Source organism: Calonectris borealis, chromosome 7 (assembly GCF_964195595.1).
Source record: "Calonectris borealis chromosome 7, bCalBor7.hap1.2, whole genome shotgun sequence".
In the NCBI taxonomy this organism is placed as follows: domain Eukaryota; kingdom Metazoa; phylum Chordata; class Aves; order Procellariiformes; family Procellariidae; genus Calonectris; species Calonectris borealis.
In genome coordinates, this window is record NC_134318.1 from 41884443 (window position 1) to 41910896 (window position 26454).

Here is a 26454-nt window from a genome sequence, read left to right on the forward strand (position 1 = left end):
GTTTGGAGAGACTGAAAGAATTGCTGCTGTTAATGAGTTTACAGAAGAGATGATTAAAGGGAGATGCCTGTCTTCAAGCTTAGGAAACTCAAATGGGAATAGTTTGTAATCCGTCTCTCTGGGTGGGGGAAGGAGCGGTGGGCTGACTCTCCACAGGCAAAATAAATTTAAAAAATAAAAATAAAAAGAAGGAGAGAAGGCTGGTTGACCTCCTGCTGAACATGAGCCGGCAGTGTGCCCAGGTGGCCAAGAAGGCCAACGGCATCCTGGCCTGTATCAGAACTGGTGTGGCCAGCAGGAGCAGGGAGGTGATCGTGCCCCTGTACTGGGCACTGGTGAGGCCGCACCTCGAATCCTGTGTTCAGTTCTGGGCCCCTCACGACAAGAAGGACATGGAGGTGCTGGAGCGTGTCCAGAGGAGGGCAACGAAGCTGGTGAAGGGCCTGGAGCACAAGTCTGATGGGGAGCGGCTGAGGGAACTGGGGGTGTTCAGCCTGGAGAAGAGGAGGCTGAGGGGAGACCTCATCGCGCTCTACAACTCCCTGACAGGAGGTTGTAGCGAGGTGGGGTCGGTCTCTTCTCCCAAGTAACAGCGATAGGACGAGAGGAAATGGCCTCAAGTTGTGCCAGGGGAGGTTTAGATTGGACATGAGGAGAAATTTCTTTACTGAAAGAGTGGTCAGGCCTTGGAACAGGCTGCCCAGGGAAGTGGTGGAGTCCCCATCCCTGGAGGTATTTAAAAGACGTGCAGATGAGGCGCTTAGGGACATGGTGTAGTGGGCATGGGGGGGTTGGGTTGACGGTCGGACTCAATCTTAGAGGTCTTTTCCAACCTTAATGACTCACTGATTCTAATGATTCTATGACTGGAATAGAGAGCTGAGGGATGCTGAAGCACTGGAGATTTGGATGCACGCCTCAGACTAACATGTCAGGGACAGGGTAGGTATAGCTGGTCCGGCCTGCGGTGAGGGAACGGCCTCAGTCATTTCTCAAGGGCCTTTTGCAAAGAAGGCCCTTTCTGCTCCGCCGCATTATTGAGCACTTTACGGCTCTATTGGTTGTATTTAGAGTTAATCCCCTTGCAGTTGTGTAAACACCTAAATAAAAGATGACTCATTTAATTAATTACACTGAAATCGTGGGACTTTACACTTAGCTTTAGATAGGAGTTATTTTAACTTCCTCCTTAGTGATTAAAGCCTCAGTTCATGACATAACAGGTATGAATCTTTTAAAAATATATTATTAGGGGATTTTTTTAGTTAACATAAGTATTTGTGTTTGGTTTTTTGTGTTGTTTTTTTTTTTTTAATAACGGAAGGAACTTCAGGAGTTTTGTTTAAATTTTCAGGAATGTTTAAACACTTTCCTGTACATCAGGTAAGAAAGTTGTGGAATAGTGGCCGCGGTGCATTGACTTTGGAACTATAGCTCCTGGTTATAGCAGCCTGGGCTTGACAGACAGATACCCGTAATGGTACTCATCACATCTGAAAATAATGCTGCATCTACAAATCGTGTTGGTCATTGCATCGTCAGGTGGGGGGCTGTTTTATAAATTATAATCTGCTTGCTGGCTTCATCCTGATTAATTATATTTCATTTATTCTGGTTAGTGTGGACTGGGTTACCCTAGCTCAATCAATATGGGTCTCAGTGCTAGCCAGCGGAGATGGATTATGACTACTTCAGAAATGCACTGCTGAGACTGTTGTTTCCTGCAAAAGCTGGTCAGACAACTGGCAAAAGAGTTCTTTAAAAAGTGTTTGAGAGTAAATGTTTGTCTGTGAGAGAGAGAATGTATTACTCATCCTAACCTTTTTTATTGCAGCATGGAAATACAGTTTTGAATTTGCAAATAATTTTCATCTCTCTCTCTCTTTCTCTGATGTTGTAGTTCCTTCTCTGTTTTGTGTGCGCTTTTCCTAATTTTGAATTTTTCATAGAATCATAGAACAGTTTGGCTTGGAAGGGACCCTAAAGATTATGTAGTTCCAACCCCCCCTGCCATAGGCAGGGACACCTTCCACTAGACCAGGTTGCTCAAAGCCCTGTCCAGCCTGGCCTTGATATTTTTGTGATATGAAAACTGTCTATTCCAAGTCTGACCTGTGTGGTTTTAGATATGATGTCCCAAAATCTTCACAGCCTTTGTATTGCTTCATTGAGAGCCACTCAGCATGGCATGGAAAATAAATGTCTCTTTTTTTTTTTTTCCTTCATTTGCAGAACTATGGGGCTGCAGATACATATATATTAGTAATACATGAGCAGGATATGCATAGTTTTCCAAAATGAAGGCTGCAGTCAAAGTTCATTATGTTCCTGGTTTTAAACACATCTCAACCGATCCTCTTTTTAATACGATTTAGCACATAGCATATCTTCATAACTGCTTCGAATCTGACCCTGGTGAGCAATAGTACCAAAAAACCCAAGGAAATAGAAGAAAACAGATCCCCGTCATACTCGCCACTGCCGCCTCCTGCTCCTTGGTGCATTTGTAGAATCCGATTGATTGAAAAATTCCTCACCGTTTTTAACGTGGCAAATGTCACTTTGTAATGGCATGTCAACCCCACTGTCAACACTGTCATTTAATTCTTTTCAGAGCAGACCTGCTAATGCAGTGCTTAATCTGCTGGTGACAACCAGTGATTTATATTCACTGGAGATCTCAGCATTGCTAATTGAAATGGATTTGAACTAGTGTTAGCCATGGTAGACTGGGTTTTGAGACTTGCTCGTGATACTGAGAAGGAGAGATAGGACCAGCTGTATCAGGTCAGTAGAATTTAAAAATTACTATTATGAAAGTGGTAAATTTTGGCTGTATTGCATATCTTTCAACATAACCTTTTTGAACAGGTAACGTATTTTCTCTATAAATCCTTGTTAAGCTGCGTGTAGTCCATGAATGCGTGTGCCATGCAGATTGCTTGTGTGCTTACCTGAGGAATTAGCCTCTGGCACATCAGAAATCATCATTTCTCGACTGTCTGCTGTAAATTTTTGTCACACACATACTCTGTGCTGCATATGCTGACCTCCTCTTACATGAAAATGAAAGCAAATGTAATAATTTGTCTACCTGAATTAGAGACGAAGTGACTGAGCAAGTAAGACAGTCTATCAAGCTTCATTATTCTAAATGGAAATTCATTTTATTCAGTTAATTGGTACTTTGCCTCACTCAATCTCTTACGTGTAATCGATTATTCTAATTTGTATTTTTTAATCTAATTATTTCCATCTCCTTTAAATGATCTTATTGCAGGTATTTGTATAGAATACATGAGGAATTGTTATTGTCAGATATAATTTTGTGAACAGTTACATTAAATTATACATGCTTTTAAATATTAGATATTTATCCCTTAAATTCTCTTGCTATTTCTGAAGAGGTCAGAAACAAAGCTTGTATTTATATAAACAAAAAACCCAACAGTGAGCGTGCTGTAGATGGTCCCATAAAAAGTACATTTTTATGATGAAATTTAACGTTTCGTCAAAGGGTGTTTTCTAACTTGCCTCTGAGGAACGGCCAGCAGACCGCGTGGCTGAATTTCGAGGAACATTTCCCAAGCAGAGGGGTCCCTGCCCGACTTTTCGTGCTGCTTGCTGGGCTGCACTGAACGCACGTGCACACACCTCAACGGATAGCGCAAGTCCTTTTCTTTTTTTCCTCTGCATTTTAGGTCTTCCTAAGTCTCTGAGGCAGAATTGCAGGGATTCAAAAAAAGAAAAGGGAAAGATACCCGATATATTCATTTTTTTCTAAAGCTCCTAAATTTTAAAGCAGGTCAAAACATGGGACTTTTACCAAACCTCTGGAAATTTGATTTGGGGCTTAATGTGCAACGCCAGGTAACAAATCGTTATTGAAGGGTTACCCCAAACAAGGGGAATACTGAAAAGCTGTTTCCAGCTATGCCTCATGGAGTGGTGGGAGGTGCTTGCCCACGGAGCTGAGCGCAGGAGCTGCTCCACGGGCTTTGGTGCCGACTGCCCGAGGTGGAGACGGCGGTGGAGAGCCTGGCCTTTCGGCTGGGGGGGGTCCACTGGGACCCGGCGCTACCCTCTGCTGTTTATTCAGTTATCGTGAAGCCACGTGTCTTGAATTCGTCTTCATGCGAGCTCCCACTTCCCACCTGTTCCTTTGCACTTCTTTTTTCCAGTTATTTTCTAAAAACAAAATTGAATAATTTTGTTTGAAATGCTGCAGTAATGCTTTCTTACCCACCTTATGACATAATGATGCAATAAAGTCCTAACCAAGAATGAAGTCACGCAAGAGCTATTCCAGTTAAACTGTAACTGGGTGCTGCCTGGTGTGCTAAGATGGGTCGGCGGAGACGCAGTGGGAATGCCAGAGCTTCAGGAAAGAGAAAGTAGCTGCGGTCAGCCTAATGGGCGATGAGAGCTGCTCCCGGTGCCCGGGGGTCCCGGCCGGGGGGGTCCCGGCCGTGCCAGCTTGCCTGCTGCAGGTAGGGCAACCCCCCAGCCAGCTGGGGAAACCACACTGGGGCTTAAGGCTCTTCGGTGGGACCAGCCGTGTTTGGGGGTTTATGGGTGAAAAGCCAGAGGAGCAAAAGGAGAAAAGAGAGAGCGAGGAGAGAGGGTGGCTTTCCCCCCTTTTTTGAGGTTTTTTTTTTTTTTAAAACTATCAATCTTTTTTGGGTGGGCGCTTGGCATGACCAACGTCCCAGGTGCCAACGCATTTGTCAACCTACAGTGATAATGCTTTCAGGTCTCTCGTTTTTAATTATATTTTCTGAATTGAGGGTGCTTATCCTTTAGAATATTACTTTTTTAGCACTAAAAAGCTAGGGCATGACCGGAGCTGCATGATACTAAAGCCTGGGGGAAAAAACCAAAACTCAACAGTCTCTCCACCATCCTCTGTATTAGCTGGGATGTTTCGCTATTTTATTCCTGCGTTAGGAGGATGCAGGGAGTGGGTATCTATTTAACCGGCTTGTGCATCAGGCTCCTTGAAAAGAGTCGCACAGCTGTAGCAATGCCGCACAGCGTGACAAAGGTTTTATTAGTGTGTTTTCTGAAAACCCAGGTTTTGTTCTTAAGCTGTCAGGTTAGATGGGGATTCAGTTCTGTAGCCAAAATAGGAATTAAGCGTGTGTATTAACCTAGCAATCCCTGAAAATAATGCTGTTTTCTCACGTTTTGGGGAGCGGGGCCATCCCCCGTGGGGTCTCCTTGGGCCGTGCGAGAAGCGGTGGCAGCAGTCCCGATGCCGGGAAGAGCTGTGCACAGGCTTCACGCGCTCCCCTCATTTCTGAGCCGATCCTTTTTGGGTTGCATTTAGATTTCAAGTGCTCTGCTCCTTGGCAGGATTTGACTTAGCTGTGCAATTTTACGGTGATTTTTTTTTTTTTTTTGTCATGGTATCAAGTTCTCTGATGGACCTAGAAGCATTTATCTGTAACAATGCAGACTTTCAAAATTGTGGTTGTAACAGAAATCTCTGGCACCTTTTTAAGGCTTCAGATAATCAGAAATAGCTAAGAATCCTTCACTACAAAAAGATATTAGTCCATGGAGTTAAAGCTGAAGTTCCTGAGCCGTTTACCCACGCATATCCGTGAAATGAAGGCTGGAGGTAGTAGGATGTAAGTAGATAAAAATGCGTTGTATCCCCATGCAGTTATGAAAGCAATTCCTATTTCTTTTTCCAGGCGGGACAGCAGTTACCTTACAGCAAAGCCCTCTAATAATGACAGTGTATGTCTCTACCTGGATCTTTTCCTTTCCGATTTTATCAAGAGGCTTCTTTCGTAGTATGTGGTGGTCCTTTCATGTTCAGCAGTGCTTTTCTACTGCCTGGTCTCTCTGGAGAGGAGTTATTATTATTTTTTACTTTTTTTTTTTTTTAATAACAGATTGTATCATGACATTGTACCTTCTTGAGGATGGAAAATGCTGCGGTGTCTGTGGCGGTGGGGTTTTTTTGGTTCAAAAATACATCGTTGCGGTCCTGTATGTGAAGTACATAAAAATACATACACAGTAAAGCTTACAGTGTTTTTATGTTATTGCAACGTGCTCACCTCCATCCACCCCAGTCTGAAGAGGAGTACTGACTACTTGGTCTCTTGCATCTGCCTCTGTGCTGCAGCACCTAATTTGCTATAAGTTTTAATCCTTCTTTCATTAGCAAGCAGAAATACAAAGTGCTTCGGATAAAAATGAGATGCCAGAATTTGCATAATCTTTGTAGATGTGTTTATTTCTGATTAAGTTGTGGAGCATCCACTGTATACTTAAGTTATACTTTATCACTTTCAAGAGAACAGATACAAGATGTCTGGAGTGGGTTTTGTATCTGTAAAACCCTCATAACAAATTTTGTGAGAAACGTTGATGTTCCTTACACTTTCCAGTCTTTTGGAAACCTGCCAGCAACTTCAATTGTTTTTTTTTTTAAAGAGCCGGATGTATTTTAATGGTGAGCCGGTGAACTCAACGCCGCGCTGCAAAATCATTCAGCAGAGCAGCTCGCTATAGCTGCCAGAATTGATTACCCGAAAGTCCAGTGGATTTAAGCAGCCTTTGCCGAGGGTGTAAAGCATTACAGACAGTGAAGTGCGGCGCTCAGCACCTCGTTCCTGGCAACGCCAGCCCTTTCCCTATTGATTCCACTTCTATTCTGGCTTTATTCCAGATTTCCAAATCTTCTTCCTTCCTTTCCCCTCCCTTCAGTTTATATGAACTGCTGCTGCGTCTTTTGAGCTTCCAGTGTACTATTGCTTTATAATTCTAACTTGTGAAATTTTGGAAGGTTATGTATAATGCGAAATACGATGTAGCCTTACTGAGTTTTTATAATATGGGTTGCTTCCAAATTACACCAGATTCCACTGGGGGTGTTTGTTTTGCTGAACAGAAACATTCACAATGACTTGCAGGTTTTTAGAGCAGGTGATTGTCTTAAATTTTTTTTTTTTTTTTTTTAGATACAGCCTGGGTTTTTTTTTCCTGCAACATCGAAATATTAACTTCTTAGTCAACTCTTACAACAGATAGACAAGACTGAGAACATATATTTGTTTAACTCAGCCCAAGTAGCCTACTATAAAACTTCATATAACTGATAGCAGTCTGGTCCCTTACTATGGTGACTGTCGTAGAAAACTATAAATGGTTTTGATTTTATCTAGTTAGACCTGGCTAAAGCGATTTCTTGAAGCTGGACTGTTTCAGAGTAAGAGGATGGGTCCCTGCCAGGCTGAGCCGACAAAGCTGGGTCGCAGTTGTCAGACGGGGTCTGCATGCGATGGTAACACCAATACGTTTTGCAGTAAGCTGTTATGCATAATTAATTGTCTAATCCCAAGAATGGCTAGTTCGGGGTTAACTGGCTGTTTACTGAGCCTGTTAGTGTAAGACAGCTAGGCTGCTTAAATTATAAACAGTAGTAGAAGGAATTGAATGAGGAAATCTGTCAGTAGGAAGCTGGACTGGAAAAAAGCAAAAGGAATGTAAGAAAATTAAGTTTGAGGCTGCTAATACTTTTTATTATTCTTTCTTCACTCATTATGTTAAAGAAAAAATTCAGCTAGATCCATTGAGCTTCCAAACTGTAAGAAGCGGAGCAAGAATAAAGAAATGCTATTAAGGGTAAAAAAAGTTTTACACTTTTTTTTTTCCTCAAAAAATATATTATGTCTTTTTACTTTCATGTTCATTTTTTTCTTACTCCTGTATTCTTGTATCACTTGGAAGAATTTAAAGTCGCATCCTAGGGGCAATGGATAGAAGGCATCCTGCAATCCCTTCTGGAAGGGGTTACCTTGGTAAACTGAGTGTGCTTTAAGTGCTTTCAGCGGGCGGAAGGGCTGCTCTGTGTCTTGCAGAGCCTTGAAGAAGAAAATAAGTAATGAACTGTAATACCAGATGAGATTGTGCCCTTCCTTGAGGGTCTGTGTGCTCCCTAAGGCAGCTGCGGTTCCTGGTGCCCTCAGCTCAGCAGCTCCTGTGCCCGGCTTGGCCAGAGCCTTGCTACTGCTGACATCCCTTCAAAGCACGAGAGGATTAATTTTTAAGTCTGTTTCTTTCTTTTAAAGAATACGAGGTGTGTTTTAGTCCTAGGTATAGCGGAGAGGGTGGGAATAAGGCTCACTTCTGAGTAACACACGTGAGAGCAGCAAAAAGGTGGTGTGAAAGTTGTTGTTACAGAAGTTTTTTGTAGATTTGAGCTTATCCAGAGATTGTTTCTGGTGGATTATCCCATTTTACATTGAAAGGAAGGATTTTCTAATGGTTATTCTAACGACTGCCACGTTCCTGGATTTTTTTTTTTCTGTTGTTAGGCAATACTATGTAATGTCCTGCAGAAATTGTAATATTAGATATATTATAGTGAAACATCGGGGAGCTTTGTGGTGCAGTATTGCTGTGGTTATAATTTTAGCAATGGATGTAGAGCCACCATCTGGATGTGTTCTGCCATTTGTGAAATACAGAGAGCAATGCTCGTCTGTTTTGTTTTTGCCAAAGCAAATATTTTAAAATCAAGCAAGGCCAGCTAAGGGATGGGATGGCAGCCTCTTATAATTAATGTTTTTATTAGGGACTGAATAAATTTACAGCAAATTAATAATAACATTTATTTTTTCTACATAAACCTCAATTTAGAGGGACTGAAGTATTTCTAGACCAGCTCATTTATCTACATTTATTAATTTCCCTGAATTTCGTGATAGTCTTCAAAGCAGCAGCACATTCTCAGCACACCTTTTCTCTAACCTTCTCTACATTGGAAATTATTTTCTGGTCTCATGAAACCTGAAATTCTCATATTTGGAAGGCTCTGATGAAATGCTTTATAGCTCACAGACTCATAGCTGTGGCACACGTGTTCTCCAAAGGAGTGTATCTCTGAAGCACCACGTCTATGTCTATAGGAAATCAAGGTGGCATAAGGAAACTCTGAGAGGTGCTTGTTACACGTACGTTAAACCTTGTGGTTGTTACTGGTTTGCTTGGTGGTAAAAGCTTTTCCTCTTTGTTTCGGTCTCCAGGCATCTGTGATGCCAAAATTGTGTGTGGAAGTTACACGGCGTAGAAGTATTGGTCTTGTGGAGGAAAGTCGCTTGGACCCTCGCAACAGGGTCTGGCCACGCTGGGGTTTTGGGCTGCCTTCCCCTCCCTGCAGCCCACGCTGCTCCTGCTCGTGCTCTTTGCAGAAGGTATAATGCATGCAATTATGGCAGGAACCACCAAAAAAACGTGATTTTTGCATTTATTCTCAAGATCTGCATTTATTCTCAAGATTCCAGCTGCTGATACTTACGAGTTTTCTTCTTATCTATGGAAATGACTTCCAGACTCCTTGCCTCAGTGTCCTCAGCTGCTGTGTTTTACTGATACAGAGTAGCTTTTCTGGTCTGATTTCTGCTGCTGTCTTTGAACGGTGGCTGAGCGTTATCTTCCCGTTCTTGGATTTAAAACATTCTTAATGAATTGTTAGTGCGCGCAACTGGTATTTTCCTTTTCCTTCTGCATCAAAACTGAAAGTTAAGCGATAAGGCAATGGGAGAGTATAAAACAAGTTTTAAATCTTTCCTCATGTAAAGTAAACATTGCTTTTTCTTTTAGTTTTGTTCTGACATGAGGGAAAAATGAAATAGTAATTTGACCTGAAAATTTCTCTTTTGCTTTCATTTTCTTCTAGGTCCAGGATGGAACATTCCTGCTCGCTCCTGCTGCTCTGTGTTAGTTTTCTGTTCGCGCAAGCTTTACCGCCCAATGGAACTGAATTGCCCAAACCACCACCGACAACAAGTAAGGACGTCACTTAATTTGCAGGGATGGGAGTGGGTGTGGAAAGGGACTCCTGGTGAGGTCCCACTGGTGACACAGTCATGGATATTTTTCCAGGACTTTGACCCCACTAATGCGCTTCTAATCTTGCCGGATGACCTCTGTATTTGATCTCCATACGACTGGTGCGGTGCACTTTAGTTTCTCTTTCCCATGTATGGGAAGTGCAGGGGATAGCTTTGGGAGAGGTGGAGAAGCACAGGATGTCTCCTCCTGCCTGGGCTGCAAGCTCTCCACGCCCCAGGAGCTGTCACTGTGGATCTCCAACGTGATGGGACGTGGACACAGATAATGTGAAATAAAGAAATTATCAATCAGACAACAGGATGAACATATTTAAACATGATGAGGAACTACAGTCTTTATATGTGTTCTGTGTTTTCTAATGATATGAGCTGTCTAAGGCAAGACTTGAGGAGATGGATAACAGTGCAGGTGTCCTGCATAAGATGAGGTCAGGTGAAAAATAGAGAAGCCTTTTTCAAAGGCTTGAGAGCAATCTTCTACTCACCGGTCCACCACAGCATCTTTTGTTCATCCTCATTTCTATTTTCAGAATTTCTTCCTCTTGCTTCAAGCCCTCCTACAACTACGTCCTAACACATTACAGTCCTGGAGAAGGGCTCAAAAAAGGGTTTGTTGGGGTTTTTTATTTAAGTTACTGATTCTATTATGTTCTGTGATGGGATGATATATTTTACTTGCACATTGTCCTTATCCTTCATAATCCTAGCTAGCGACCTTCAAAATCCCTGTGCTGGTGAGGGGTGTTTATCCCACAGTGGTTCGCTCTTTAGGCGGTGGCAGTGCGTGATGCCGTGCTCAGGTCGGAGAGGGATTTCCAAAGGGATAGCTGCTCCAAGGGCTTGGCTGAAGGGAAATAAAGCTGATGATGTTGCGTATAAACAGTGTGGTGAAATCTCGGTAACTTTTCAGGTGACTGTTGTTGACACTCAGTTTTTATAGGAGGTTTGGTTTGGTTTGTTTGGTTGGTTTTTAATCTGCCTGTGAACTTTAGACCCGTACGGAAGGAGAGCCAAGCAAGAATCAAATGCCAGGCATGGCTGATGGCCACTTCGTTTTGGTGTAATGACAATCTTAGTGTTGTTTTCCTTAGGGCTTTCAAAATAAATAAATTGCTAATATAAATAAAAACTTAGCTAAGTATAAAATTGCTGATAAATGGCTCTGCTGAAATATTGTCAAGTGGTTGTCAGTGCCCTGCTTCTTGTCTGGCACCTGGAGCAGTAGAAAAACAAGTTACTAATATTGATCTGAATATGTAAGAATTTGGGAATTGGGAAAGGGAAGTAACCTGTTAGTTGTATCACTTCCCAGAAGTTCAATAAAATTAGTAAAAAGGGAGTTTTTCCATGGATGCTGTTCAACTTCAAAGCTTAATTCAAAATTGTGTTGAATTTAAGTATGATAATATAGATAAGAGTAATCTTATCATCCATGTTTTAATTAAATCTTAATTTCAGTGATACAAGTTAGAAATGATTAGTATGACTAAACTGTTTTTTTCCAAATATCAAAACCTTCATTACTTTGCAGTGAGAAGTGAAGAAGAGTTTTGTCTGACAGACAAGTACGTGCACACTGAAAATGCATTGCTGTATAGAAACTTCCAAAATAAGATTATCTAATACATTTGATAGCCATTGACTTAATACAATATTTTTTTCATACAAAAATAAAGATTTTTGATTGAAGTGTCAAGAAAACTCCATTTAAAAGAATATGGAAAGAACTGAAGGATTCTAAAAAAAAAAATCCAGCTTTCCTTTTGCATGCTAATTTGATGAATGATCCAAAAAGATAAGATGCTTTTGATTCTGAAAGGAGTAGTTATAATTTATTGCATGTCATTATTTTAACTGACTTGGTTTTTAAAACATTTGTTGAATTAAAATACTGTATTTATTCTTATTTTAAACATGGATATTTGGTGTGTATTGCTCAATTTTTCAGCACTATTGCCATTTTGCTTCCTACAAGAATACCATGAAATTGCTACCATGAAATTTCCCCTTCATAAAAAAAGAATATTCTGATTTTTATTGCACTGTCATTTACTGGAGAAGTTGCACTGCCATCTACTCAAAGTATTCAACTATATTAAATAAATATAAACCAGTATTTATTTATTTGGATTTGCATAAATAAATGTATATTTCAAGTAGATAAAACTTTATGCTATCAAATATGTGGCAGACTATTTATCTGTGATACTGTCCATAGCATTCAAATAATTCCTGGTTACTCAAATGTTAATTAGTTATCCAGTATTAATCATAGGCAGGATTCTTTTACTTCCTCTTGTATTTTTACTTGTTGTGTAGTTTAAATGTGAAAGCAGCCTGGGAGTTGCAGTAGTAAAGCTTTCAAGTCCTTTCCAAATGTTTAAATTTCTTTAGTGTTTACTCGATGAATATTTCATGGGTTTCATGCCCATCTTTACAATTTCTTTCCACTACTGATGTATTAACATGCATTAAATGAATTTATCAGACGAGTGGGAGGTCAAAAGGCAGCAAATGGTGCAGCTTTTGATGCCCTCTTTATTGCTGGTTTAAACTTTCAAGAAGTTAGTGGGTGTCTTTGAAGATAACTGAAGCAATGTATAGAAAGAATGAAGTCTTGCTGTACAATAGCCAGAATGGGACCCAGAGATGGGGACTTTCACGCTAGACTCGTGGTGCTGCTTTCATGTAAAAAATGAGGCATCGTCAGAGAATTGAGTTTTGAAGAAGGAGGCTGGCGCGTTTTAGTTAGTATTTAAAAGCCAAGGGGACGCTTTGCTGGGAGATACTCAATTTCAAGAATTAGTTTGAAAAGCAGAACTTCAGAAATCGGTGGTTTTGGATTAGGGGTTGGACTAGATGACCTTTAAAGGTCCCTTCCAACCTGAATTATTCTATGATTGCAGTGGCAGGCAGGGTTGTGATCGGTCCCGATCTGTGGCATTCAGCTCTGGGTTGGCAAACGCAGGCGCGATTCTTGCATTTGCTGCTGCTTGCTGCCTTGTGTACTGCAGGCTTGGACACTGGTTTGTCTTCCCTACCTGTCTTTTTCCTTTGCCCTTCCTTTATTTTTTTTTTTTAATTTGGGTTTGTTTTTCGTACGTACCAAACGCATCTCCTGGTTATCAGCTGTGTATCTGCTTCCTCTCCGCGGCCAAGGCACGGTGAAGCACAGCGATTCTCTGCAGGGTTGGGCTTTTCTCTTCCAAAAATAGCGTGAGAGGGCTTAGTCTGGACTCTGTGATATCCCTGTTGGCATGGGGGGACTTCTCCTGCCCAGTCATCGCAGCACAAGTTCAGCCAGACCTCAAGGAGACAGGGTGGCTAGATGAAAACTGAGAAAGGAGGAGAGTTTTTTATTGAGTTAATTTGTAGATTTTCAGTGTATAGAAAGCACACACTGATGTGCAAGAGGCTTAATTATAATAAGTCAATTGCTGTTAAATCTGAACAGAAAGTTCAGCGGACAGAAGTTAAGCACTTGCAGAAGTTTTTACAACAACAACAAAAAATAATTTAAATACTCTGCTACTCACCCAATCCAGACATTTCAAAAATGCCTATGTTCACAAAAAGTTCTAAGGACTACCCAAAATACGTCACTTGAGTGTGTCTTCACCTTAGCATCAGTCCAAATGATGGCATGAGAACAGCCTGCACCACACGCGCATCCGCACTGTGAGTAGCATCCCGGTACCCCCAGGAAGGTGGTAACGTGAAAGGGTGTCTGTCCCGCGGCTGTGTGTGCTTTGGTGAGCTCTGCCACTCCCTGCAGTTGTTCTCGGTGAATTCTGAGAGAGCTACCTGTTCTGTGGGGCATGTGAGGAGCGTTGAAAGACAACAATAAAAATTGAAGATGCTTCGTTGCCCTTTGAAACATGAACAGGTGAAGGAGTAATACGGAGGATACTCAACACTCTCATGCATGACAGATTATCCGGTCTGAAGCATCCCTTAAATTAATGTGTGAGGTCTTGCACGGCCACCAGGCAAGCTGGCTGCAGAAGTCGATGCAAGCTGGGCTGAGCTCTTCAGCAGAGACATGTCTAAGAGGTCCTGTATCCCGCTCGTGGAGGATGCGTTACTCTGATAGAAGTTGTGTGTAAGTAACCAACATTGTGGGAAACTGGGAAGCATTGGGTTTTGTGCCTGCAGGTGACAAAACAGGTCTATTAAAATTTGACCAGAATTCTATTCATAATCATATATTTTATAAAGTGGCACTATTTAAGATTGTGGTTGCCAACATTGCCAACACTGTGGTTGCCATGTGATGGATAAGGTCTGTGTCGAGGTCTTGTGACAGCCGCTCTTCCTGTAAAATAAATGGAGGTCGGGGGCATTTGCAGGGCTGGATGTCTGAAACAACAGTTCTGACCGAAAACAGCGGCACGTGTCACTGCCCAAAAGCCTCTGTGGTCAGATTCGACTGAGCACTGTTTAAAGGACATTTGTGTGTCTGCTGAAGGGACAGCAGAGATGAAGGATGCACCCTGAAAAAAATCCACTTGAAATCTAACCCAAATAACGGGTGAGAGCAGTTGAGTTTTAGTTTTGGAGAGGTGGAGGGTTAAGTTCTCTGTTGTTTGAAAAGAAGTTCAGACCTGTGAATAAATAGTCTGTTGTTGTGGTATTTCTCCTGTGCTCAGATAAACAGTATCTTGTCTGTTCTTTGTCAAACACCGAAATAATGTCAGGTACCTGACTTGCTAATCTAGGGCAAGCCACGCGCCTTGCCTTGTTAACTTGCTTTTGTGGAGGGAGAAGAAAGTGCTTTAATCACCCTTTCATTCATGGGCCCTTCTACCGTTCAGATCCTGCATGCAAAGGAACCGATCCAGGGATGAAGAAAACCAAAGTTTGGGAGCGAGTGTGGAGGGAGGATCACGAGGCAGTTACTGATGTGCACGCACTGCTGTTAGTTCCCTTTTTTTTTCGCGTGGGTGGTTTTGTTTTTGACACATACGGAAAGTGGGAACATCATAACCCTGAAGGAAATGGTGATACAGTTCCAGAAAGAGCCGTTCAGATGGCACAGGGAATGAAGCCGGGAAGAACCCATGAGTCAGCCTCGGTGGGTGGCAGGGGAAGCACAAGGGGTTGCCACCATCCTCCTCTCTTGTCAAGATGAAAGTCACTATTTCATTGTATTTCTAAAAAAAATACCCTCGGGATGATCTTTTTTGTGTGGCTGCAAACAGAAAGCCCTGTGGTTTTGGACCGCAGCTCTCTTTGTGTTGGAGCAGTGGAAAATTTTCCCTGGCAGTGGCTGCAGGAGAGATCTACTTTAGAGGACATCTGCCTCTTCTGCGTGCATTTACTCACATGTTTCAGTTGTCAGTTTTTGAGGCAGCACTGATCAAAGAAATATTTCAGGTCTGTCTTTCAGTCTCCCCTTAAAATCCCACTTAATATGTAGATAGTTGTGTTGGCCAAAGATCTTTCAGCCTCTGAGTCTACAATGGCCTAAGCCCAGTTGTAACTTTCTCTTGCAACTTCTGGGCTACATTTATAAACTTCCCGATGCAGATATGGAAGAAAATACAGGTAATATATGCGACTGTTTAAAACCACACCGTGCCTTACGCACAGGCTCTGCAGAGGTGAAGCCCTTGGTGTGCCACTGCAAGGCTTTGAAAACAGATGGGTCCGGGTACAAGGAAGAAGGGACTGTTTGTGGGGTTTGACCTAATTTTCTTGTGAAATGGTAGGAGGAGAGGTGAGATCTTGATGCAGAGAATTGCCTCGGTCATTGCGGGGCTGCTTGGTCCTTAACTAAAGAAATGTAGACAGTAGTCTGGCAGGAGGTTGAACTTCTCTTCTCCTGAGTTGGATTGAGGCTTTCTGTGGTTGTCCGGGAATCAGTTTTCTGAAGACACCCCAAAAACGTGGTGTGGGGTACATCAGTTCTTCTGAAAGGGGGAGACGGGGGATTTTGTATTGTATAATGATCTGAGGGAAATTTTAATTCCCTCGTGACTCAAACTTGTTGTTTTCCCCCGCCTTGTGTCATGGGTCTTGACACAGAGCCGATGATGAGAACTAACAAAAACCCCCTAAATCCTGGAGGATTCCGAGATACTGAGTCTGAAATTTCTGAACTTCAGAAGTGGGCTAAAATGGCTCCTTTTTGCCTGTGAGGGGCAAAAATGGGTATTTTTGTTTGTTTGTTTCTTTGTCAGACCTTGGTTTCTGTACAGAGCGCGGTATTGCTAAACACCGCACAGAAATTTTTAAGCTGTTTCTGGTGATGCACGTTCATCCAGACGCTCCTTCCAATTTTCTGAAACCCCGTCAAGTGATGGCTTCTGATTACAATTTTGTACATGCCTGTCACTTTTGTCTTTATATACCACTTAAATGTCAAGTTTCATGCATTTTATTGCATTATTTATTTATTTCTGTATCCTATGGCATGGGCAATGAATTGCAGGTGTGAAGGCCTCATCCTTCCCACGTAGCGAGGTCTCTACCAGCACTGTTACACTAACCTGGATTTATTCGTCTGGTCGGAAAGAGAAACAGGTAGCAGGGTTATATTTTGCTGGCTGAAGGCTAAGGCTGAATGTTTTGCTTGCTTAAATAAAACATGTTGTTTTTTAAATTATTTTAAGGTCTAATATATTGAATTGTCCAGTAGAATTAAAAGTTTACAGAAGCATAATGAAACTGAAATGTAAAGAGTCACATACATGAGAACACTATTAACAGAAGGATGAGACTTGCAATTTATACTAGATAAAACAAAATCTTAATTTTTTTAAATCTCCATTCTGAGTATTTTTTAAAAGTCTCATCATTCCTACTCGTTCTTATATATAATATAATGTATATTATACATAATATAAGGCGTAGAAGATGCTGCAGTTTGCACTGTCCCCTCCTGCCTTCCCCCTCCGTCATGCTCAGCGGGTGCTTTACAGCCTAATACAGCCATCAGCGGTGTTTTGGACTGGCAAATGAGATGTGTTTAAACCACATGTTGTATCTCTGGAGTCAATAAAAATCTATACAAAGGGTGGCACTTTTGGGTGATTTCTGTCTGGCTGAGCTGATGCACATAAGGATACTGCAGCAAACTTTTTGAATGGGCTTCAAAATTAGTTTAAAACCTTGCATGTGTTAAACTTACTCTAACTACAAGTAAATTCTTTGCTTAACCAGTCATTCCCAAAAATATCCATGACATTTTCAGCAGCAGATAGTTTGTTTGTGCCTTTGAAGGAAAAAAAAAAAAACAATTAAAAAAATTTGAACTTTCAATTTCAGCTTTGCATATATTAAATAAGTTGTGATGCTTTTAGTAAGTACAAGCAGAATATTGCATAGAACCACAGATTTTTGATACACCAGGCACAGTTTCTGCCCGTACTAGATCAGGCAATCCGTGTCTATCAGGTTTCACGTTGGCTGTCTTCCATCCACAGACTCCACAGAGGAGAACAATTTACACAAGGACCTATTGACTTCGATGCTGATTCTGCTCCTGGTCTTCATCATTTTCATTCTGTTGGCTGGCTATTTTTTCAGGTAGGTCTGTGTGGAGCTCTGCGTGCAGAACTAGCTCGGTCTTGTTTCGATATGATCTAACAAGGAAATGAAAGGCGTACTTATGGTGAGGCAGGAGCCTCCATCACAGCGTGGAGGAGGGTGCCGCGGCGGTGGTGGCTCTCGCTGTGAAGATGAACAGAAAGAGTGTCTCCAGAATTACATGGTTGGTAAAGACTGGTTTGGAAAAATGCTTGTTACCTTTCAACATTGTTCCTCGGATTAACGTGGTGTATGTATTTCAGGTTCAGAAGACATAGGAAAGCTGTTGTGAACTCCGGGGACAAGAAGATGCCAAATGGGATCTTAGAAGAACAAGGTATGGCGGGATTTGCTTTCCTTCTCACTGTGAATTTTGTTTGTGTGTGCACACGCTCGTTCGCTAATTAAGAATTCAGTTATTCAGTTATGTTTGCTTTTTATTTATAAGTTATTGGATTGTTATTAAAGAGAAAATAGTCTAAAAAAAAAAAGAGGTCCATATTTAAGTATGTGTGTATATAATCTTAACTTTCAGTTGTTGGTTTTAAATAATTTTCACTTTAAGTTTGGGTGCAGCAAATATTTCTTTGAAAATGTTTCTTGTGCTCTTTATATGTGTTTTATTAGGATGCCAGCTGAGAGCCAGATTTCTGGCACTGTGATCTCTGTATTTAAAGAAAGGATTGCAATATTTCTTCTTAAAAGGGGAAAAAAAACCCGGTGCTTAACTCTTTGTGAAATTACGGGCTGGTTCCTGAACGTAAAGAGAAAAGCAAGGGGATGAGACAGGGCAGTGCTGTAAGCCAGCGGCACTAAAATAAAACACTCTTAGGAGTTGAAAATGTTTCCCACTGGCTTTTTCAAATGTGCTGGGTTTATGTCTGTTAGCGGGGAGCCCTTCGGGTGGGTTGCTCTGTGGGGCTCTGTTCAAACCTCGCAAAGGTGGAGGAGCCATTCGCTTCTTGCTTATAAATTATTTTAGCCGTAACAAGGAGAAAAACTTAATGATAAAAGAATTACATCTTTGTGCTGGTTCCACATGGCTACGTATGAACTGAAATTATTTTAGCCGTAACAAAGAGAAAAACTTAATGATAAAAGAATTACATCTTTGTGCTGGTTCCACATGGCTACGTATGAACTGAAGTTTGTTAACTGTGTTAACAAACACGGCGGCAGTCAGAGAGAAAGCCAAACCTCTAAATATACCCCTCAGCTTCCTGTTCGGTCGCTGCTTGTGCACAGGAACCCGGCGAGCGCGGTTTGGAGATCCCCACCACGGCCCTTGGGCGATGAATGGTTGGTGCAGCCACCACTGAATTTTAGTTTGCAAGCGCGGCTGCTGGAAGTCGCCCGGTTGTTATTGGCGTGTAGGGAAGCAGTCTGCCTTTCTCTTTGCCTTTGGTTGTAAATAAAACTTGTCTTCACCAAACAGCGGGCTTAATCCCTCCGCTTCCTCCAGCCGTCCTGGCGGGCAGCCCGTGGGGAGGCTCATTCCAGTTTCCAGGTGGCCAGTCGTGCTCCTGAGGGGCCGTGAAGGCAGCAGGTGAAGGTGTCCTGGGGCTTTATTCTTCTACGTGAGCCGAGGTCTAGGTGGCAAGAAGCGCCCGCGGCCATCCCCGTACCAAACCCTGCTGCCGCAGAGCGATTGTGTGCTAGGGCTGGGCTGACGCTGGAGTGGTCTGGGGCGACTGAGAGCAACAGCAAACGCTCATCTCGGTGCAGAGTTTCTGCCAAGTTAAAGATTTTTTTTATTATTATTATTATTTCCCCTTCACAAGTGAAATAATCTAGCAGTATCTTTTCGGTGATAGATACTAGAAGCTGTCCCTGCAGTCCCTGCCCTGGGGCAGAGCAGCTCTGGGTTGGTACGCTCTTCGTCAGCAGAAGGAACCTTCTCCTTTTCTGAATAAAACTTGGTCGCATTTTAATCCGGTTTAAATACAGAAAACATTGATTTTACCAATAGTGGTTCTACTTGAATTTATTATGTTCTCAAAGAAGCTACTTGGCCTGTGGTTTTGGTTTTTTATTTCATTTAAATCAGCTTTATCTCTGATTGAAGTCTCATGTGAGAAGAACGTTTTGGCATCTACCAGTATAAAAATTAATTTGTAGTTGGAAATAGCGTGTTTTCTGTTGCTCTGGACATGCCTTTAACACGTACTTTCCTTGTACTGACAGAACAGCAACGGGTGATGCTGCTCAGTAGGTCTCCCTCGGGCCCAAAGAAGTATTTCCCTATTCCAGTAGAAAATCTCGAAGAGGAAATACGGATGCGATCAGCAGACGAAGGGAAACTCTTCCGTGAGGAGTTTAATGTAAGTCCTCACGTGGGGAGCGGACGGCCGCATGGTGAAAAGCCGGGGGGGCAAATCAAAACACCTGCAAATATTAACAATTCTTTTAAAAATGTTTGGTGCGTGATGCCGGTATCTCTTTAGCATTGATTTACTTGGTGGTGGTGGAGGGTTTTTTAGAAGTCTGAGTGTTTCTGCTCTATGGGAAGTACTTAGAGGAGAAGACAGACTGTGGCCTTTAATATTGCCCTACTGAGGTTTGACTTTTTTTTTTTCTTTTGGTAATTTGACCTTTTGCTGTTTGTTATCATCCCATCGCTTCCCTATTTGCAACGCCCTGTGCCCTAGCAGATACGTTTCTATGAAGTATCTCAACTTTAAGGGTTTTTAAAGTTTTTTGGTCAGAAAGGAGATTTTATTTTCTGCCCATAACCCGAGCTTCAGTCGCGTGTGGTCGTATAGCTGAGTCGTAGCCAGAGTCTGTGGCGAGCTGCTGCAGAGCCGGTTTCTATGGAGAAACCCGGCACGATGAGTCTGCTCTCGCTCGTCTGCGTTCAGGGGCCTTTTCCGTACTTTTTTTATTTCTTTTCACTTCCCTTAACAGCAGAAGCAAGTTGCACAGAGCGGTAGCTTAAATGTCAAATACGGAGTTGTCGAAGCCAATGCACGCATTGATTAGACAGTCTGTTAAGTTACCTTCTTAATTGGTAGCATATTTATATCTGCAATTTGTTTGATGATACATTTAAAACGCATAATTTCTTTGCCTTATCAGAGAGGGAGCATTGTGGAGATATTTATCAAAGTCAACAAAATGAATGTGAAAACTAATTTGACAAGATGTGCGCTTGTGAATTTTGACTCTCCTGATTAATTCGTTCTGCGGTTAGGAACGAAACAAGCTGTCTATTTGTATTTTTAAAACCTGCTCTGCTGGATCATTTTCTGCACCGTGCTGTGAGCATGTGAGTTTCTGTCTGCACACAAGCGCTGAGTGTGAGAACTGGGGTCCGGTCCCCATAAATGAGCAGTCTGAGCAGTGACGGAGGGCGATGGTACGCAAAGTCTGCTTGATGCTTTATGTGTTGTTTTTTTCCCTGCTGTATCTCCTGTGGCTGCTTGCGTGGATATATGAGCTGTTTGCTCAAGCCTGAGAGGGGAAGAAAGGGCGAAAGACAGTTGAAAATCAGTGATTGATATTGTAGCATAAACCAGGAAAGCTGATGAACAGAAGTCTGTTATTGCAGACTTATTGCACTGGAAGGGCCTGAGAAATCATAGAATCATAGAATCATTAAGGTTGGAAAAGACCTCTAAGATCATCGTGTCCAACCGTCAACCCAACACCACCATGCCCACTACACCATGTCCCTAAGGGCCTCATTTACACGTCTTTTAAATACCTCCAGGGATGGTGACTCCACCACTTCCCTGGGCAGCCTGTTCCAAGGCCTGACCACTCTTTCAGAAATTTCTCCTCATGTCCAATCTAAACCTCCCTTGGTGCAACTTGAGGCCATTTCCTCTCGTCCTATCGCTGTTACTTGGGAGAAGAGACCAACCCCCACCTCGCTACAACCTCCTTTCAGGTAGTTGTAGAGCGCGATGAGGTCTCCCCTCAGCCTCCTCTTCTCCAGGCTAAACACCCCCAGTTCCTCAGCCGCTCCCCATCAGCTCCAGGCCCTTCACCAGCTTCGTTGCCCTTCTCTGGACACGCTCCAGCACCTCCATGTCCTTCTTGTCGTGAGGGGCCCAGAACTGAACACAGGATTCAAGGTGCAGCCTCACCAGTGCCCAGTACAGGGGCACGATCACCTCCCTGCTCCTGCTGGCCACACTAGTTCTGATACAGGCCAGGATGCCGTTGGCCTTCTTGGCCACCTGAGCACACTGCCGGCTCATGTTCAGCGGCTGTCGACCAGCACCCCCAGGTCCTTTTCCTCCGGGCAGCTTTCCAGCCACTCTTCCCCAAGCCTGTAGCGTTGCCTGGGGTTGTTGTGGCCCAAGTGCAGGACCTGGCACTTGGCCTTGTTGAACCTCGTACATTGGCCTCGGCCCATCGATCCAGCCTGTCCAGGTCCCTCTGCAGAGCCTTCCTGCCCTCCAGCAGATCAACACTCCCGCCCAACTTGGTGTCTTCTGCAAACTCACTGAGGGAGCACTCGATCCCCTCAGGACCCTTCAGCACAAAAACATCTGGTGATGACCTCTCCTTCAGGGCGTCCCCCCAGCACGTGGAAGCCTTGAACTCAGCTCCATCCTCCCACCAGCTGGGGTTCACACCTGTACCTGCCCCTCGAAGCCGTAGCTGCCAAATTCTGCGGTTTTTGGATGTGTCCAAAGCATCCCCTTTGCGCAAGCTGTTGGGTGGGACCCTGACAGCAGCCCTGGGCTGGGGGTTCTCAGCTGATGGGGGTACGCCGGGGGATCTCTGCCTGCTGCGGTGTTTGCTTTGCGGAGCCTGTCAGGGGTCAGGCATCTCCGGGAACGCACTGGGTCTCCATTGCAAATTTGAAACAGATTTAGGCCGAAAACGGTGAGTCCTGTGAGCCAGCGGTGGCCAGGCACGTGCACCAGCCGAAGAAGTTAGGTCCCAAGCAATTTTTCTGGTGAAAAGAAAAACAAAGCAAGTGCTGATAGCTGAAGACACATCGTGGATAGAAAGGATTTTTGAGGACAGTTCTCTTAGATTTATGCGTCTAACAGTGTTCTTCAATACTCTTGATTTTATCCTTAAAGCCTAAATTACCCTTAAGAAGTACCTTGCAGTTGTTGCACTTGTACCTAGCCAAAATAGCAGAGGCTCCTTCTACCCTCAGTTGCTTCATTTTTTATTATTTGTTTTCTTGGTGAGCATAGAGCACTAGGAAGAATATGTTCTTTCTTCACAGGAAAAAAGGAAAAAATAAAAAAAAAAACATATTCCTTTCTGTATGGTCCCTTCAAATAAGTCTTACCTCTATTTATCATCTCTAATGCAAGGTGAGCTGGATGTTTGAAGTTTGTGATGGCTAGGTTATTGCCTTGATTTTCAGATTTATGCCTGAAAACCTTCCTGTAAGAATTTGCTTTTGAAATTTTAATTTTGACTTGATTAAGACATCCCTGCAGTTCGTTCAGTGAAAAAAAGGAGAAAATGCGCCGATGCTGGGGTAGGTCGAGCCCCTCGGAAGCATCAGAGAGGTTTTAGGATTCCTGCAAAGTGGGAGCAGATAAGGCCGCGGTGGCAGCGGATGACCCGGTGCCACCAAGACTCGTCAGCTCCTCGTGATTCGCGGGGTGACGGCGAGGACGTGGTGAAGTGCATCCTCGGTGAATCACATCCTCCCCTCCGCAGAGGGTGGGAGCAGCGAACGGGCTGTGCCCTTGCACCGGGGTTCGACACCCGCTTCGAGCCGTGCAGCGTGACTTTGGGAGGTGTCTAGGGAGGGGTCAGGGCCTTGCAGGAGTCGGGAGCAGGGAATGGAGAGATTATTTTGCCAGAGATAATCACCTTTCACGCGTTTTTCACGTGAAGGTGCAGAACTTACATGACTGTTTATTGGGAATTTGTTGCCTGACTTTTGAAGTTTGAAGAAATCGTGTATGAAGTGCTAATTGTTTCTTTCTATGCAAAACATAAATTACGTTTCTGTGTTTTCTAAATTGTAAATGTCTTTTAATTAGCAAAACCATGGGCTTCATTCAAATAAGGAATTAAGCAGTTTGCTAAAAGCAGCTTTCTTTTTCAACTCTTTTTTTAACCTTCTCTCTCCTTTCTTTTACTTGCAGTCACAAGTTTAAGTGATGTAAAAAAAAAAAAAAGCCCAAACCAAACCCACAAATGCACATTGCTGTTTCCTCTGTGGTGGACAGAAGTCCTCCCTGCACCCCCTCTTTTATCCTATGTCACCCTGACAACACGGATTGCTGTTTTTAAGGGGAAATTCCAAGCCCTGCTCTCTGCCAAGCAAGCGGGGATGGTTGCTTTAAGCTGTGCAGTCGGTTACCATTTTTTTCCTTTCCCCTACATGATTCAGACCGCGTGGTGGGAGGTAGAAGGCCGGGAGAAGGCGGCTGTGCATTCCCAAACCCCTGGGATTTTACCTCGGTGGGATCCAACACGCTAACACCGGGTTTTAGGAACGCAGTACAAGAAACGTGATGAAACTCGGTTCTTGTTTGCGCCATTCGCGGTGAGCGGGCAGGTAGAAGAGCAGGACAGGAGCCTCGAGCTGTGTCTCCTGATAAACGTTGCCCTTCCGACTGTCCCCCTGCCCTGGGCTCTCTGCCGCAGCCCGAGCTCGGCTCCGGTGGTGGCATCTCAGCAGCTTCTGTGTGGAGGTGGAGGGGCTCCACCTTGGGCACCTCCTTGTTTTCATCTTCACTCTCTTCCTCTCCGCTTCCTCCTTTCATTTGATTGCTCTGTAAGAGTGCTTTTTTTTTTTAAGCTTGACTAATTTATCTGCAGCTTAGATCTTGCTGATTGCTAGCAGAATTTGACTTGTGCTCGTAGAGCGACTTTGAGCATAAAAGAATTGGGATTTATTTTTGCTTCCTCCCTTTCTGCCGGAGCTGGGCCCTCACCTGCGGGGCTCGGCAAGATGTTTGCCATTTAAAGTTCTTAGCAGTGGAGCTATTAACGATCAAACTCCCTGTTACTGAACCAATGGTTATTGCTAAAAGTAGCTGTCGGGGCCGAGCTCGAGGGAGCGGCGCATCCGCGCGGCTGGGTCGCGGCGCTGTGAATCACCGCGGCAGATGGCAGCTTAAAGCAGCGGCTCCCAGTTTAACAATTTTCTAAATAACTGCGATCTCTGGTGGAAAAATTACTTATTTTTCCAAAACTGCTGAACTCGTTTTCTGTAGTGAAATCTGCCAGGACGTGGTTTCCTGTTTTAGAGTAATGAAAGTTATTGCGGGGGAAAAAAAAAAAAAGTTTAATTCTGTTGGATGCAAGGCAATATGTATAAATGCAGATTTTCCCTGAGCCATGTGCAGTCAAGAGTTAGCTGTTTTCTAACACATTGACTTTTGTATCTTTTCTTTTTTTCAGTCATTAACACCTGGATATGTGCAGGGAACATTTGAAATGGCAAATAAGGAAGAAAACAGGGAGAAAAACAGATATCCTAACATCCTGCCATGTAAGACATTACCTTTTCTTTTAAATCAGACAGTTAACTCCGGCACTGAGCTTGCTGGTAGTAGTATTCATTTGCTGAAAACACTCAAGTAATGGAATTTCAGTGGTCACAAATGTTCTTCATACATTGTATGTGCAAAACCTGACTGTTTTGTGGCATGTCTCTGGTGTTGATCTTCGCTGATTTGGGAAGTGTAGCTTAGCCTGGCCTCCCGCTTGCGAGGAAGTAACATATTTCAGATTGATTAACATGCAAATGTGCTTGTAATGTGTTTTCTTCTAGATGATCATTCCAGAGTGATTTTGACCCAAATCGATGGAGTCCCACCTTCAGACTACATTAATGCATCATATATAGATGTAAGTTGACAGTTGTCCACTGTTAGCCCAACTGCAAACTTTGACTGTGAATTAAATAAGTATTTTTCTGCTAGCATATGTTGACATTTCATCTTTTAACTGCTATGATATTTATTTCCATAGGGTTATAAAGAAAAGAATAAATTTATAGCGGCACAAGGTAATTCATTCTCATTTCTGTATTCTGTACATCTTGTGGCTGAGCGTATTTAATTTTAGACGTGTTTTAGAGGTTCTTTTCAGCTGCAGATGGTGGCCAAATGTGAGGTGGGATTTAGAGGTTACAGTTTAAAAGAAATTAAAGCGAGCGTGAGGTAACCCACTACCTCTAGCCCCGCAGATACTGCTCTGAGCGAAGAGGCTCACCTTCCCCCCTCCACCCCCGCTTTGCTTCTCTCGTCTTACTTTTTCATCTACTTACTGGCGGTTTGAAAAATCATGTCTCCTGATAATTCTGTCTAAGCGATCCTGATACAGAAATTGGCACTTTCACATGAATTCATCTGCTGTTTTTAGTCACAAATTTTGTGAACTTTGTCACCGCCATCGCAGACACAAAGCAATCGCTGCCCCTGCCCTTCAAAAATACTCCTGTCCTGCACAGCACGATCGGCAGCTCTCAGTTCATTGTGGTCACAGGTTGTTCATTGTGGTCACAGGTAATGTCGGACCTCGGCGTGGGCGAGGGCTGCAAAGTAGAAATCCTAAACGATGCTCCTCCTGTAGCCTGCTTAAAAGAGCATTAATAATATTTCAAGAGAGGAGGTATCTGCTAGAGGTGTAGATTTGAGTGCATATGATTGTGTAACAGAAATTACATTTTTTTTAAGAAATATGTGGTATATTCAAAACCTGAGCAGTCTGGAGTAAACACAGATGTGGGTGGGCACCCAGTGCGCAGGGGCAGGGGGTGTCCATGCTGGTCTCCGTCACCCCTCTTGAGCAGAGCTGTATCTGTCTGCAGGGCCGAAGCAAGAAACAGTTAATGATTTCTGGAGGATGATATGGGAGCAGAAGTCAGCCGTTATCGTCATGTTAACCAACCTGAAAGAAAGAAAAGAGGTAAAGAGCTTTCAGTTTGGAATGTCTCTATGAGAGCGTGCTCCAAAAGCAGTCGTGGCTGCTCAGCGTCTGGCCAGTCACATTTCTGACCACTTCCTTCTCCAGTCCCTGTTAGCATATCTGAGTTTCTGCCCATAAATGTAGTTTACACTTCCAAAATACAAATTTATGTGTGTAGATCTCAAGAAAAAAATTCTGATAGCTA

The 26454-nt window shown here is 43.1% G+C and overlaps 1 protein-coding gene across 1 annotated transcript in view; it reads left to right on the forward strand.

The window, feature by feature from the left end:
- The window catches only part of PTPRE (protein tyrosine phosphatase receptor type E), a 107452-nt gene that overhangs the window by 59526 nt on the left and 21472 nt on the right, over positions 1-26454 (forward strand). Inside the window, exons 2-9 of the mRNA XM_075155290.1 lie at positions 9698-9807; positions 17300-17402; positions 17666-17739; positions 19587-19723; positions 24738-24828; positions 25111-25187; positions 25311-25347; positions 26152-26249. Of these exons, the coding sequence (XP_075011391.1) occupies positions 9705-9807; positions 17300-17402; positions 17666-17739; positions 19587-19723; positions 24738-24828; positions 25111-25187; positions 25311-25347; positions 26152-26249 (720 nt within the window). The 5' untranslated portion in view covers positions 9698-9704. The remainder of the gene's footprint in view (positions 1-9697; positions 9808-17299; positions 17403-17665; positions 17740-19586; positions 19724-24737; positions 24829-25110; positions 25188-25310; positions 25348-26151; positions 26250-26454) is intronic.